Source organism: Chanodichthys erythropterus, chromosome 12 (assembly GCF_024489055.1).
Source record: "Chanodichthys erythropterus isolate Z2021 chromosome 12, ASM2448905v1, whole genome shotgun sequence".
NCBI lineage: Eukaryota > Metazoa > Chordata > Actinopteri > Cypriniformes > Xenocyprididae > Chanodichthys > Chanodichthys erythropterus.
The window spans coordinates 18,306,140-18,322,606 of record NC_090232.1 but is presented as its reverse complement, the minus strand read 5'-3'; the positions used below and the strand labels follow the sequence as shown (position 1 = coordinate 18,322,606).

At 35.8% G+C, this 16,467-nt stretch overlaps 1 protein-coding gene across 4 annotated transcripts in view; it reads left to right on the top strand.

The window, feature by feature from the left end:
- Positions 1 to 15,825, top strand: part of rapgef2a (Rap guanine nucleotide exchange factor 2a) — a 42,423-nt gene extending 26,598 nt beyond the window's left edge. The window contains exons 10-30 of one of the 4 annotated variants that reach the window (XM_067402436.1): position 1; positions 76 to 234; positions 1,382 to 1,534; positions 2,189 to 2,353; positions 2,449 to 2,556; positions 2,674 to 2,877; positions 2,982 to 3,090; positions 3,196 to 3,439; positions 3,647 to 3,807; positions 4,821 to 4,835; positions 6,433 to 6,673; positions 6,754 to 7,137; positions 7,689 to 7,900; positions 7,992 to 8,115; positions 9,878 to 9,901; positions 11,142 to 11,359; positions 11,773 to 11,901; positions 12,021 to 12,170; positions 12,497 to 12,656; positions 13,211 to 13,737; positions 14,734 to 15,825. The exon at position 1 is cut by the window's left edge and continues 136 nt beyond it. In XM_067402436.1, the coding sequence (XP_067258537.1) occupies position 1; positions 76 to 234; positions 1,382 to 1,534; positions 2,189 to 2,353; positions 2,449 to 2,556; positions 2,674 to 2,877; positions 2,982 to 3,090; positions 3,196 to 3,439; positions 3,647 to 3,807; positions 4,821 to 4,835; positions 6,433 to 6,673; positions 6,754 to 7,137; positions 7,689 to 7,900; positions 7,992 to 8,115; positions 9,878 to 9,901; positions 11,142 to 11,359; positions 11,773 to 11,901; positions 12,021 to 12,170; positions 12,497 to 12,656; positions 13,211 to 13,737; positions 14,734 to 14,759 (3,514 nt within the window). In that variant the 3' untranslated portion in view covers positions 14,760 to 15,825. The remainder of the gene's footprint in view (positions 2 to 75; positions 235 to 1,381; positions 1,535 to 2,188; positions 2,354 to 2,448; positions 2,557 to 2,673; positions 2,878 to 2,981; positions 3,091 to 3,195; positions 3,440 to 3,646; positions 3,808 to 4,820; positions 4,836 to 6,432; positions 6,674 to 6,753; positions 7,138 to 7,688; positions 7,901 to 7,991; positions 8,116 to 9,877; positions 9,902 to 11,141; positions 11,360 to 11,772; positions 11,902 to 12,020; positions 12,171 to 12,496; positions 12,657 to 13,210; positions 13,738 to 14,733) is intronic. The other 3 variants (XM_067402437.1, XM_067402438.1, XM_067402439.1) reach the window with 3 other exon arrangements.
- Positions 15,826 to 16,467: the final 642 nt, after the last annotated feature.

The window sequence follows — 16,467 nt, the reverse complement described above, 5'->3', positions numbered from 1 at the left end:
AGTAAGACTGGCCCCATTGCAGCATTTCATCTCCTCGTTTGTGTTCAGTTGATAACAGGCAAGTGTGTGTTTTAGCTGGACTCATGGTCAGTCATTCTGAATGGAGCAGTAGAGGTGATCTATCCAGATGGCCGCCCTGAGAGCGTGTGTATGGGTGGAAGTTTTGGTGTCTCCCCTTCTTTGGAGAAACAACTGATGACTGGAGTCATGAGGACCAAAGTGGACGACTGTCAGGTAAGAGTGTCTACTAAAATTGGGCATGATGGTGTACAATTCAGCAGCTCATTAATGTCAATAAATTGATTCTAGATTTTTTTTGTAAGCATAAGTATTTGTGACCTGTGCTTGCAAAATGAGTCAGAATGAGCACAGGTTAATTTCGAGCTACAGGCAAAAAAGTGAAAAAATGTAAATTTTGGTCAAAATTGAGGTTTTCACAAAAATTAGTTCATTAAGCCCTCGTCTAGCGATCCCAATACCAATTCAACATCTAAAAGTATCTTTACTTGTATGTTTTCTGAGATGAGTACCTTTCCTTTGACCATGAAAAATGCAGTTTTGATTACTGGCACTTCCCTCAGCACAAGTGTGTTATCGTTTTAAAGCAAAGCATTCCAACCTTTGTGAATATTCATAGCGAATTCTCGATGGCATGATTCTGAACAAAATGAAATGTGATTTTCAAACTCAGGCTGATGTAAACAAAATGAACTTACTCACACTGATGCCTCAGACAGCATGCGATCCCGATATTCACAGAATTAGAGTATTAGAGTATATTTGTCTTAGCAAGTATTCACGCAAACATTATCTGTTATGTCTTAAGTGAACCTTTGGTTAACTGTTGAGGGGAAAAACATCTGATATGTAGCATTATATTAGATACGTGTGGTACAGTAGGTCTTAATATATAGGCTGTCTGTTCATTAATGTTAATCAAAGAATTGTGGAATCATGGAAAAAAGTTGAATATATATATTTTTCTTAAAGATATGGGTGGGTTTGACTTGGTTTGTGCCAAATTTGGGGTTACCAGGGATTTTAAGGTATGGTTGCTTGGTCTAATTTGTTTTGGAATCTTCACAAAACTTTAACTCGATTTTTCTCAAAATTGACTTTGCTGACTCTATCAACTTCAAACAGGTGTAGCTCAGTTATTTATTGTCAGAATAACAATAACAAATTTTGAAAATTTGCTCATTGCGACTCCTTTTGCCAGCATGGGGCACATTTCTAGATCAGAAATGAAAAGTTTATGATTATCGTCTATCAAATAAAATCCCCATACAAGCTTAATTTTTAATGCAAATTTTAACCATAATATGGTGACGCACAAAAATCACGTTAACATTATTATTTGTGTGTGTGTGTGTGTGTGTAGTTTGTGTGTATTGCCCAACAGGACTACTGCTGCATTCTGAATCAGGTTGAGCAGAACACACAGCGAGTGGAGGAGGAAGGAGAAATTGTCATGGTGAAAGAACACCGAGAACTTGACCGGACGGGCACACGCAAGGGACACATTGTTGTCAAGGTAAGCACTGTTTTTTGGAAAAATCTGACTGACTTAAGAGTGCTCTACTCAGAAATCAGAGTTCAGCTTTACAGTCTGGTTTAATTTAATCTCAGACCTTTTATGTTATGTGAATGGAAGTAGTACAACATACCTTTGAGAATTTAAATATGTAATGAAAGTTCAATTTATACTTTTATTCAGCAAGGATGCATTAAATTGATCAAAAGTGACATTAAAGACTTTTATATTTCAAATAAATTCTGTTCCTTTTTAACTTTCCATTCATCAATCCTTAAAGAAAGCACCAGATCTTGAGCTTGAAATCAGCATATTAGAGTGATTTCTGAAGAATCATGTGAGACTGAGGGGAGTAATGACTGCTAAAAATTAAACTTCACAGAAATAAATATTATATACAAAATATATTACATATTAATTTTAAATTGTAATAATATTGTATAATATTACAAATGTACTATATTTTTCATCAAATAGCATAAGAGACTTTCAAAAACATAATTTTTTTTTTTTTTTACAGACCCCAGACTTTTAATCAGTACTGTATTAATTGGTTAAATGATCTGACAAAATAATCATAAACTAAATGAATAGATTTAAAATGTGTCTTTTAAATGTGGTAATTTAAGAAAAATCTGATGTACGTTTTTTTAGGGTACTGCTGAAAGACTAATGCAGCACTTAGTGGAGGATCATTCAGTCGTCGACCCCACGTATATTGAAGACTTCCTGTTGACCTATCGTACCTTCTTGCCCAGTCCTCTGATTTTGGGACAGAGACTTCTGGACTGGTTTAATGACCCTAGTTTACGGGACAAGGTAGCGTGATTGAGTCAACCATTTCTAAAGAAACACACACATTAAGCTTCAGTGGGTCTGAACTCAAAGTTCTTCACTCTCTCTCCTCTACTTAGGTAACCCGGGTTGTATTGTTATGGGTTAACAATCACTTTAGTGACTTTGAAGGAGACCCTGATATGACCAATTTTTTGGAGGAGTTCCAGAGCAATCTGGAAAAAGAGGTGTGAACAGCATACAAGCATTACTCCTAATTATCTCAATTTAATCTATATTTTAACTATACATTAATTATCACATTATCAGACAAGCATCCTTATTAACTGTATTTATCCGAGCAGAAAATGACAGGACAGTTGCGGTTGCTCAACATAGCTTGTGCTGCTAAAGCCAAACCCAGAGTGATTACTATAACAAGGACTGCTCGAGAGATTCCCCTCCCCTTCACACTTATTGGAGGAGCTGAACGGGGGACGCGCCTCTTTATCAGTAGTGTGGAAGTCGGCAGCAAAGCAGAGGAGGCGGGGCTTAAACGTGGAGACCAGGTAAGACCTTTTAAATCTCAGTGCAATGCAACGTTAAGACATGGAAGCATTTTCTGACACATTTTGTATTTCTCTTTTTCTATCCTTTTCACACCCATGAGCAGATATTGGAGGTGAACGGGCAGACGTTTGAGAATGTGCAGTTGTCCAAAGCAACTGAAATTCTTAGGAACAACATACAGCTCTGTATGAGTGTCAAAACCAACCTCCTGGGTGAGATTCCCTCCAGGATACACATCTCAACACACACAGACTGCTGATTTCAATATCTCACTTTTTTTTTTTTTTCTTATCTTTACTCGTTTTCACTCTTCTCAGTCTTCAAGGAGTTGGTGGCCAGGGTGGCAGAGGAAAGGAAAAACGGTGTTCCTCATCTTCCAAAGATTGGTGATGGAAAGAAAAATAGCCGTTATTCTGTACCTGAACTTGGGGCTGGATCTGATGTAATAGGTCAAGAAAAGGTCAGCAAGAAGGTCAAAGCACATACAATGGGTGGCCGAAACAAACTGATGAAGATTCTAGACAAGACACGCATGAGCATCCTACCTCAGAAACCTTACAGGTATACAAGCACACACATTCTTCTCACACTGTTGAGAAGAGAAGAGTCAAAGAGTACAAATATTGTCATTTTAAAGATATTTTCATAAATGGAATGGGTTTTTAGCAATATTTCACATCAACCCCATCTGGTTTTTATGGTAAATTCTGATAGATAGATGTTAATTTTTTTTATTAAGTCATGAGCCATTATGCTTTTGTTGTGTAGTGACCTCGGGTTAGGGCAGACTCAGGATGACAGCATTGTGGGATTACGGCAGAACAAACAGACTCCGACCACTATGCCAGTCAGCGGAAGTCTCTCATCCAGTAACCCTGACCTGGCCCAAGGCCAACAACGCATCATCGACTACAGTACACAGCCACCAGGTAAATGGATACAGAATACTCAAATGTTTACCCAAAAATGAGTGTACACAAGATGATGAAATATAATTATAAAATGCAATATAATTTTAATTATATTATTATTAATATTTAATTATATTAATATAATTAAATCTATATAATATTTAATTATATTATTATTAATATTTAATTATTTTCATATAATAATATATTACTAATATTATATATATATATATATACACACACACATACACAGAGCTGGGTAGAACTGATTATGGATTACATGATTACATATTATTCACACAATGGCAGATAATTTATTTATAGTTTATTGATTCTCCTTAATTGTTTTTTTCTTTTAAATTATCCTTTCTAAAAATCCTGCTGTCTTGAACCATTTAGCTTTGACTATATTCACAAATGTTGTGTAAATAATTTTTTTGGTCCATGCTTCTGAATTTGAGGGGAAAAAAGCACATGATTATGCAAAAATAAATGAATATGCAAGTTGCTAAACACTGGTTATGTATAGCTGTGAAATAGTGTCGCCATCATATATATATATGTATGTGTGTATGTATATATATATATATATATATATATGTATGTGTGTATGTATATATATATATATATATGTATATGTATGTATGTATGTATGTGTATCTATATGTATAATGTGTGTGTGTGTGTGTGTGTGTGTGTGTGTGTGTGTGTGTGTGTGTGTGTGTGTGTGTGTGTGTGTGTGTGTGTGTGTGTGTGTGTGTGTGTGTGTGTGTGTGTGTGTGTGTGTGTGTGTGTGTGTGTGTGTGTGTGTGTGTGTGTGTGTGCATTAAGGATGGTCCACGTGATCAGCCCTGCTTTTCTCCGTGGGCTTTTCTTTGTGGACACTCACAGGACGCTTGCTTGTTTCAAGCTCTGTTGCCTATGTTTACATGGACACTTTTTATTTCAAAAATTCTTTTTGTGTTCCTGCTTTACTTTTGTTATATCTGTGCGATGTACTAATGATCCCGCTACCTTCTCCTTGCTCACAGCATCTGGATTCACTCGTGAGTATTTGTGCACTGCTGCAGTTCTGCTCGTCTTTTTAGACACCTGACTTATAGTTCTCTAGATAGCTGTTTGTCTTCATAGAAACCTGTCTCACGTAATTGCCTGTCTATCTCTCTCAAAATCTCTTGTATAGTCTTCTCTAGTTGCCAGTCTTTCCTTCTCTCTGCTATACTGCTCTTTTCAGCCCTTTTATAGTAAATGTTCTTTTACAGATATGATTCATTTCTGCAAACTTGAGTCAGTGGCAATTTTTTCACACTTATGGCATCAGCATGGATTATCTGTCACTTGTGGATAAAAACAGACTTATAGGAAGTTCTTGCTTTCTTGAAAGTAAAAAAGGGTGTAGTAGCACAGTTGTGTGTTTTTGCTAATATACTGTGTTTTGCCAGTTGTCTGGCAAGCCTGACTCACGCTCTAGGTCAAATTAAACACGCCTCAAGTTCTGTGGCACTGTACACACACTTTATTACATTGTCTTTGGTTTATTTCAGTGTCCTGCCTGTGTAGACTCATACACTTTGTGCCATCTGCAAAACTTGCCACTGGGCCAAGTCCTAAGTTACCGTTTTTCTTTCTTTCTTTTTTTATTTAATTGATATACCACTCCAACTGTTTTCTCTTTATGTACAAATGTTTCTGTAGCTGCTGTTTATATTTAGCATTGTCTTAATGCATTTCTGAACAAAGTTAACATAGCTTCTTAACATTTTCAATTAAGTACCGCAAGTTCTGAAGTAATTCAAGAGAACCGTTAAAAAAAACCCAAATATAATAAAATATAAGTATAATGATAAATAATACACTGATGCAAATGATTTTTTTAAGATCTATTTTTACACATCCATTTTTTTTATACACTTAAAAAAGGTACACCACATAACTCTGTGATTTGAATCTAGTGGTTTGAGGTTTACCAGTGGTTGCTTTTGATCACCACACTACACCAAATTTTACTAGAACACTTATCGATCACTAGGGCCACTGATTGTAAGAGTAAAGTCCTACAAGAAGTATCTCAGGAAAAAAAATGTTGTATGAGCATGTAAGTAGTATTTCTGACATCTTAGTAACCTTCTTTTATTGGTTTATAGACATGTAAACTTGTAAATGACGTAAACCTTAAATGTCCTGCCAAATTGAATACGCTAAAGGACTGGTATTATCATGTTATTGAAGAACCTGTACTTTGACATTTCTCTTTTAGAATAAAGCTCTGCCTGTCCCTGCAGTAAATGCTTTGTCTCCATGTAGTCTCTACTTTACTCTACAAGATGTTGTACAGCTTATTATGTTTGTACATATTTTATTTTCATTAGTGCCAAGATGCCTTATCTGACTTCTGCTTGATCTGGATCTCCAGTTAACCTTTTTGTCTTTGTTATTAGGGTTCCTATCATCTCTTTTCCTTTGAATCTTTATATCTACCTCTTCGACACCTACCTTGTCCATTTAGCAAATATAGTTTTAGAAGTTGCATGTAATCTGTGCTATGCAGGAATGTTTGGAACCCAGTGCTGGTTGAGGTTTACAAACAATTTATAAGCTTACATACAGTTTGTTTTATGCTTTGTTAAACTTTTTCATTCACAGAATTGCAAGACCAGGTGCTGCGTATTTTCAAGGCAGACCAACAAAGTCGTTACTTACTGATCAATAGGGACACCACAGCGAGAGAGGCAGCCAATCAGGCAATGCGAGAGTTTGGCATGACCGCAAGTCCCGAGGCTTATTCACTCTGTGAGGTGTCGGTCACACAGGAGGGCGTTATTAAACAGAGGCGACTACCTGATCAACTCTCTAAACTGGCTGACAAGATACAGCTGACTGCTAGGTTTGGACTTAAGCTGAATTTGTGAATTCAAATGGACTGTTTAGTGATTTATTTTAATATGTGATGGTGTTTTTTTTCAGGTATTATCTCAAGAGCAACATGGAGACGGAGACGCTGTGTTCAGATGTGGAAGCACAGGAGATGCAGCGAGAATCTGTGGTTCCGCTGCTATCCTTGAGCTCCATGGAGATAGCCAATCAGCTGTCAGCACGCAACTATCTGCTATTTTCCAGCATTGAACCAACGGATTACATTAGCGACCTCTTCAAGCTTCACCCACAAGATCCTCCCACCAATCTGCGCAACTTTGAGGATCTTGTAAACCAGGAGACTTTCTGGGTCGCTACAGAGATAGTACAGGAAACCAACCTAGCCAAAAGAGTGAAGATCATCAAGCACTTTATAAAGATTGCCCTTCACTGCCGTGACTGCAAGAACTTCAACTCCATGTTTGCCATTATCAGGTAGACTTAATGTCCAGGGATTACATCAAATGAGCACTTTAGTATATGTGTATCTTAGTGTTGTCATGATACCTTAATTATGTTTCTCACGGTATGATACCAAGTAGAATCATGATCCCAGTCATATTGTTTGGATGCGTCGTATTGCTGTGGCAATACCTTTTATACAATACATTTTATTATTATTGTAAAATTAAAATATAACTATTGTATAATATATATTTATTTATAATTTATACATTTATTTATTGTAAATATTTGTAATTATATATATATATATATATATATATATATTATACAAAATTATTATTATTATATATTATTACTAACTAAAGGAAAACCAGCGCCGCCAAAACGTTTAATTGATTTAATTAAAATTGTCTGCAATAAAATATAATATAGGACGCCATCTTCCATGCTTCTCACCATATAAATGTGTCCGTGTGCTTGTGATTCTTGAAAAAAATGTCAAGTTTGTTAATGTTATTGCTGGGAATAGTCTGTCTCCTCCCCATTATACAGTCTCTGAAGTGTATCTGTATATTTTGCAGTGGGTTCAATCTATCACCTGTCTCTCGGTTGCGATCTACATGGGAACGATTGCCTGGAAAATATGAGAAACTTCTGGCAGAATTACAGGACGTTTTCGACCCTTCTCGCAACATGGCCAAATACCGCAACCTACTCAACAAACACAACTTGCAGCCACCGGTTATTCCTCTGTTTCCTGTCATTAAGAAAGACCTCACCTTCCTCCACGAGGGTAACTTGCTTTTTTTGTTTGTGTCTGTTGCCTCAGAATTTAGAGTTTGGTTTAAAAATGGACTATGAACCTGTCAAACATGTGCTTATAGGCAACAACTCCAAGGTGGATGGTCTGGTGAATTTTGAGAAGTTGAGAATGATTGCACGAGAGATCAGACACGTGGTTCGAATGGCTTCCATCACTATGGACCCTGCATTGCTTTTTAAGACTAGGTACACTCACTCACTCACAAAGTGTACAATTATTCAGCAATGATATTTCATACACACAAACTCATATCATCAATTAAAACTTAAGATAAAAGCAAAATTACACAAACACACACTAGCTCTTTTTCAAAACTTACTGAGCTGCATCACTACCTGCACAGGAAATGAAACCTCATCAGTGGCCGATTTAGAATAATCTGTTTTTTTATCAAAATGAAATATTGTTTAACACTATTGTTCAGTATTTGAAAATGAGTTCCTGTCGCCTTGCACTGCATTTTGAATTAATTTTTTCTGTTTGTGGCAGAGCATTGTGGATTTGCTGTCTACATGAAACATTCATGTGTGAGGCAGTGTAATTAAGATACCTACCTATGATGCCTTAAAATTAGGGGTGCTCCGATCGATCAGCTGAGATCGGTTTTGTCCGTTAAACACGTTCTATGACTCAATCAGTAATCACTAAATTTGGCAATTCGATGGCAATTGGATCGCAATTTGATCACATAAAACTATAAAAAGTTCCACCGAATTGCATATAAACAGTATACGGATGAGGCTTTTGTGCCACATTCTGCTTTGTAACTTCGGGAAACATTAGTAAACCATAGTAAATTGCACGTCTTTATTAGAGCAGGTTGTCTCTATTCAAACAAGCCCAAACACAACATAGCATGATGAATAGAAAATCCTCATGGAGCAAAATGACATGCTGCTTGGCTAAAGTTATAGGACTTCTGGGATCTGATCATGTCGCAGTCATGACCCAACGTCATTTGAACCAATAACTGGATCTTGGGTATGGTGTGTAGAGACCAATCAGACACTGTTTTACAGCTGGAACACCCTTGGATTGGAATCTTTCGCTCAGATTGACGTTTAGCTTTACTGTGCACCATAGAATAGGAGCACACAGCTGAAACGGCGCTTATCACTCATCAACCAGGATACTTTTTTACTTTATTCTATGTTATTTATAAATATTTGTATGCGTTGGCATTTACACATATAAGTATTTTTGATGTTCAGTAAAACACTCAGATCACTTGTTTGGAGAGGTTTTTTAACTTTTGATAAAAAGGCTAACATGGTTCCAAAATGACGTATTTTGATTGCTTTGAGATATCAAATCAGTCATTTCTAATAGTCATCATGTCAAGCATGAATAATAACAAAACAAATCAATAAATAGCATCACTTTTTCTGGGATTTTCTCAGCAGTGTTTTAACATAAGAACCTCCAAACATGATCAAAATCTATTTTCTTCAAAATTCAAAGGTTTTCTATCAAATGTGACCATGTACTTGATGATGCCTTGTTTTAAGCCATTACTTTTAAGTATGCCACTTGCATGTGAAATCATTAAAAATGCCTTTACGGTTAACAGTGACAGTCAACAGAGAGCTTGTATATCACTTTTATAAAGCTTGATTGATCAGCATCGGTATCAGGCAATCATGATGACAAGAAATCGGTAGCCGGCATTGGCTGCAAAAATCTTGATCGGAGCGTCCCTACGTAAAATGTTTCCTACGTAGTTTGTAAGCAGCTCACTAGGTATTGAACACAGTGTGGCATATATCCATTGCTAATAGTTTGTGCTGACACTGACAGTCATTTGTGTGCTTGGTGTCTTACTGGACTTCTTGTTTTTGGGCCTTTGCTTTATGGGCTTCACTGTCTAAGCACTAGTGTCTTTTTGTCTCCTTTTTCTTGATCTCTTAATTTTCTTGTTCTTTGGCTCTTCACTGGTCTGTGTTTTAGGAAGAAAAAGTGGAGGAGTCTTGGGTAAGTGTGACTGCTACTGTCTTTCTCTTTTTTCCTTCACTTTCTCTTTTAACTGTCATTGTTTTGCTGTGTGCAATGTACTAAACAACACTAACACTTCTTTTAATAGCTTATTTAAAAGCTTATTTCTCCCAAATGTTAATATTCATCCTCTGGAAAAGCATGAATTTTTCTTATCAATGTTTTTCTACAATGATTTATATGGTTGTATAAAAGTGTTGCTACTTGAGTAGGAGTGGGCATTGAGCAATATTGTAGTTGAGTACTAAAATGTTTTATTTAGTATTATATAATCAGTAATAGATAAAAATACTCAAATGCATTAATAAAAACAAAGATTTAAAAAACAAATTTATATTTGCAGTCACCTGCGTCTTGCATAGAAAATACATTTGCTCTGTTTTTTTAAAAAAGGATACTAAAGGAGGTATTAAAGGTTGCAGGGACAATAAAATACCACTCTTTAACAAGTTTTCACTGTGAAATCAAAATCTCATTTGATGGTACTCTAGCAACCGTTAGTAGAGTTGTATTCAGTAAGGGAAAAATTTATTGGCGCCTACCGGTGTTATTTTTACTAGTATTTATATGATATAGTTTTTAAAAATATTTGGAATTAGGTTTTAATTTTTTCATTTTTTTAAATATCATTTTTGTTTCATTTTTAGTAAATTTTAGTGTGCTTTTGTCTATTACGGCTTAAGTTTAATTTATTTTTATTTCAGTTTTAGTTTGTTCAGTTTTAGTTTTTAATTATTTCCTGTTTATTTTAGTGCTTCAACTTAAACTTATATCAGTTAGTTGCCAATTTATCTAATATTAGATATTATTTCAGCTTTTTCAATTATTAAAAGTTTTTTTTTGTTGTTGTTGTTGTTTATTAATTTTAGTTTTAGTTACTGATAATAACCCTGTTGCCTCTAGCAAGTAAGCGCAAATAAACATCAATTTCCAAGTAATTTGATTTGGTATTTTACTAGTTTACTGGTTAGTTGAAGAACGAGTACTTGACTAGTTACTCATGCTCATCCCTACTTTCTAGACATGTAAATATTTCATTAACCTGTAGCTAGTCTCTCATCTATATTCTCTTCATTATGCATGTTAAAAAAAAGGCTGTGATAATTCCCCAGCAGGATTCTCTGGCAGATTTATCTAGCTGTCTTGCTAACTTCCTGTTGGTTTGATGTGTTGACCCGTTTTCATTAACATACATTGCCTTTTGTTCTAATGTGTTTAGGTCTCTAAGCCAGGTGAGCAGCTCTTCTCTCTCTGACATCGGAACGATGGGCGGGAAGAGGAAAGGGAGGCGGAGCTCTTTTCTCAGTGCTAAGAAACTCTATGAGGTGGAGATGATGAGTAGACGTGTGCGACAGTATCTGGACTCACACACACACGAGAGTAATGAGGACACACTCCATGAACTCTCCATGCAGTGTGAGCCCGCCAACAGCTCGAGTGAGTTGGCGTGCACATTTTAAAGAACACTATGACCCTGAGGAAGTCAAAAAATAATCGATTATTGCTAGTTGTGCATTATATCAGTAATTACTTTATAGTGCCTATCTCTCATGCATGTATTTTTTGCATTGATCAGCTCTGTTTATTAAATCAAGTCATGCGTGAATGATTTTCTTTTATGCCTTTTATGTTCTCAAACGTCCTTAAATACCATAATGTGAATAACATAATAGCATAGTAATGAAATGGACTTTTCTTAGAGACTAAATTTATATGATTAGTCTGGAATTGAAAAACTACAGAAATACAAAAAAATGGCTTTTTTTTGTTCTATAAATTAATATCCACAACATTTATACCTTTCATATAATGGGCCAGCTAACCTTGTGTATGTGTGCTTGTGGTTTCAGTGCTGAAGAACTCTAACGACAGGAGGCGAGTGGATGTATCTCCTGTTGGTCAAAGAAGCGCCACTCCGCAGCAAACAAATGGAAGTCATGGTATCAAGAAATCACTTGACAAAGAGTTAGCACCATTTGGTAAGACTTTCCTCTGTTGTACCTATACAAATGAGCTGAGTTCTGTTAATGTTTGAGCGCCCTCTGCTGGTGACTTGTAAGTTATGTTTGTAGTGAGATGGTGTTCTTTGTGTCTGTAGGTGCCCAGTCTCCTCAGTCTCTCCATAAGATTTTGTCTCTGTCAGAAAAGGGGCGGGACAGACAACGAAAACCGCCTGAGGACAGCCAGTCATATGCTTCCTCTCTACTCTCCTCTCCACGTACCTCACCTCAGAGCACACCTAGAAAAGGTATGTAGGAATGTGCATTGATTCAGTTAAATAAAACTTGGTAGCACTGATGGAAACATTCTTTAGAGATTTTGGTCCATATTGACATGATAGCATCAGGCAGTTGCTGCAGATTTGTCGGCTACACATCCATGATGCGAATCTCCCAAAGGCCTCTCACTGGATATTTTCTCTTTTTGGTCCATTTTCTGTAAACCCTATATGGTTGTACGTGAAAATCCCCATAGATCAGCAGTAGATCCTGATAGATGATCACACTTCTAAAGTGTAAGATGTTCTCTGATTTATGTAATTATTGTTTGCTTATGCATGTGTTTTTCTCATAGCCCCACAGTTAGTGGTGAGTGAAGCATCGGATCAGTTGAGTCTGTTAAGCTCCTCCTCCTCTGATCTCATCATGGTTGATGACCACACACATGCTCAACCCCATACGCTTGCACACCCACTCAGCACGCGTAGATCTGAGCCTGACCAAATAAGCCTGGGGTAAGAGGTTTACACAAGTTAGAAAAAAATATTTTTTTTCTTTTTTTTTCCCCCCTTTTTGTTTCTGGATGTCAAAGCTTGTTTCTTCCACTGAATTAAAAACAAAATTTTTTTGACTTTTTATCTCAAAATTCAGACTTTTTTTCTTGCAATTGCGAGGTTACATCTCACAATTCTGACTTTTTTCTCAGAATTGTGAGTTTATATCTCGCAATTCTGACTGTATAACTCGCAATTGTAAGTTAATAACTCACAATTGTGGGTTTATAGCTTGCAATTCTGACTATAACATGCAGTTGCGAGTTATAAAGTCAGACTTGCGAGTTATGAAGTGAGGAAAAAGTCAGTTCTTTTTTTTTTTCTTTTTTTTTTTTTTCTCTCAGAATTGTACTTTATAACTCCCAGTTGCATATCTCACAATTCTGAGAAAATAAGTCAGAATTGTGAGATGAAAAAGTCGCAATTATCTTTTTTTTTTATTAATTTATTTTGTTCAATAGCAAGCTTCCATAAGTACCTTATTTTTAAAGTTTTTCTATATTTCTTTCTCTCAGGTCCTACTCCTTGACTCAGGATCTGTGTGACCGTGCGTCGTTGGACGCAGCAGACAGTGGCCGTGGCAGCTGGACGTCCTGCTCCAGTGGTTCCCATGACAACATCCAGAGCATTCCACAGCGTGTGGGTTATTATGATAACCGCAGCTGGGAGACGCTGTCAGAAGGGATGGGACGTAGTCACGTGACCACACCTACCGGTTACTGGGGTGATGAATTGGAAGGTGACACAGGAACAATAAAACGAAGGGGTGGAAAAGACGAGACTCCAAATTCAAACAAGAATACTGCGAGTCGGAGGGAGGGACGTTTTAGAGAGCCGCCGCCCACACCACCTGGTTATACTGCTCTGTCATTGGCTGAGGCAGACAGCCACAGTCATGCTCATGGGCGACGCCCACCAGACTACACAGCAGCTCTGCAGAGGTCTCGATTCCTTAAAAGGTCATGTGATCCTCCTCCAATACACCCATCCAGTAGATTACCAGCATACAACCACTGCCAGTCACGAAGACCACAACCAGATGGTGAGTATTTGATTACTCAGTAATCACTACAAAAAAAAACAGTCATATTGTGAAATAATATTACAATTTATAATAACTATTTTCTATTTGAATATATTTTAAAATGTAATTTATTCCTGAGATGGCAAAGCTGAATTTTCAGCATCATTACTCCAGTCTTCAGTGTCACATGATCCTTCAGAAATCATTCTAAAATGCTGATTTGATGTTCAAGAAACATTTATTATTATTATCAATGTTGAACACTGTTGTGTACAATTTTTTCCAGGATTCTTTGATGAATAGAAAGTTGAAAAGAACAGCATTTACCTGTAATAGAAAGCTTTTTATACACTACCGTTCAAAAGTTTGGTTCAAAAAAGTTTTTATTCATACTTTTATTCAGCAAGTATGTATTAAATGGATCACAAGTGACAGTAAAGACATTTATAATGTTACAAAAGATTTCTATTTCAGATAAATTCTGTTCTTTTCAACTTTCTATTCATCAAAGAATCCTGGAAAAAAATTAAACATTGATAATGTTTTTTTTTTTTTTTTTTTGACAACACAGGCATAAATTACATTTTAAAATATATTCAAATAGAAAACGGTTATTTTAAATTGTAACAATATTTCACAATATTACTGTTGTTTTTCTTTTTTGTATTTTTAATCAAATAAATACAGCCTTTGGTGAGCAGGCGAAACTTCTTTTAAAAACATTAAAAATCTTACCGATCCCAAACTTTTGAATGGCGGTGTATTTGATTATTGATTTTGATATTATTATTTGTACAGTTGTTTAATATATTAAATAACAGCCAAGAATGTGTAGCTTAACAGTTACACATAGCCCAAAATTTTGCATAGAAATTAAATGAATAAATAAAAATGTTCTCATTCATATTATGATTTTATTGTTATTATAGTTTATGATATACAAGATAGATTTCTATTTTTAAATATTAGGAAATTATAATTCAAGTTTTCTTTTTTTGTCTTTTCTTTCTACAGAAAATGAGCAGATATCTGCAGTTTAATAAGGGACAATTATAATATATCTCTACCCTCATAGTTTCACAACCTTGATATGACAGTCGATATGGAAACATGGCCCTGGACTGAACTACAGCATTTAAGGCCCTTCATGGAGATCACTGTGAAAGAGTAAAGGAGCAGAGAAAATGTTGGCACTTTTAACATAAGTTCTGCAAAACAAAGACAAGAAGGAACAAACTGATTGTTGCGTAGTAAAATGAAACGCAGTCTCATTTTAAGCACAGAATGATGAGAGGTGTTGCACATAATGCAATATCAGTGTTACAAAACCATGGAAACCAGTATTATGTCATTTCATTTGAAGTTTTAATCTGCCATGTTACTATTTAACATGCTAAAGAAACTGTATGTGTGTGTTTGTGTGCGTGTGAGAGAGAGTGTTCAAATCAATGACAGAAGGAGATGTAGCTCTCTTCGGACACTTGAAGACAGAAAGAAAAGACTGAGCAGCTGCCTCTCACAGACCTCAATAGTCTCAGACATCTCTCTGTTCTTATATCAGTGTTTAATGTTACTCATTTACATTTTAAACATGCCTTTTCTCATTTGATCGTGACCCCAAAAACTTTCCAAATGTGCCCACAAGATTCTGTTTGAAAAGATTTTATGTTTTGTATTTTTATTTAATTTTATGTGTCAGTTTTATTGTTTCTGGCTGTCGAAGTGTATGGCACAAATCATGAACTGTTGCACAAATTTTCAGAAGCAAGCGATAGTAGTCAAGAATATATAAATTATAGTTGTTGCATAGATGATAGGTGGTCATGATATGGTCAGTAAATAGTTACGACAATATATTTTATATAGAACGTCATGAGTTCAAATGTATCGCTTTTAGCTCCTTGTGTTTCTACCCAGCCAAATCTATAAGAATCACATGTATTTCTACGTCTTTTACAAAGACAACTGGCAAAGTCTGTAACTACTTTTGTATTTTTAATACAACTATTGTAAATACTGGTTATATTTTGTTAAAGATTTCAGAGACCTATTCTGTTTATTGGACACAATTCAGCTACAAATGACTGAAGGAAAATAAACACTGTAGCAATGAAATCCCATGCCTCGTATCTCCATCTTTAATTCTTTTGGTGCTTTAACGTTGTGTACAAAGTATTGTAGGGGTGAAGAATTTGCATAAAGTTTGACAAACAAGTAGCCCCACCCAAAACTCATGCCACTGGCAGAGAGGAGCCTCCATGTTTTCTGATTGGCTAACACCTGTGGTCTGCTCAGATTCTTCTCTGCTGTTTACAGAGCCCAGGGTTGTCAGTGTTGTATCTCAGGACATGTATTTCAGTGATACCTGTCAGGTAGTGGGGGCATTTTATGCATAGTATTTTCAAATTATTAGCTTATAATTAGTGTTGTTGTCACAAAAGAACAATCGTAAGATTGAACTATCTTTTCCCCTGTGCAACAGTAGAATGTTCCATAGTCAAGACTTTGTTCCTATACAGAAATTAATGTTCAGAAATACTGAGAAATGTTCACTGGAGTAAAAAGTTTAACAACTAGCCCTGGACTTCATTATTTAGAAATTTTCAAATCATTTTATGAAGTATGAGGTTCAAGGGTGGGAAAATTATAAAGCTATTGACAAAGACATGTAAATGTCTTTTGTTTTTTTAATTATTTTGAAAGCATTTCGACATATATATATATATATATATATATATATATATATAT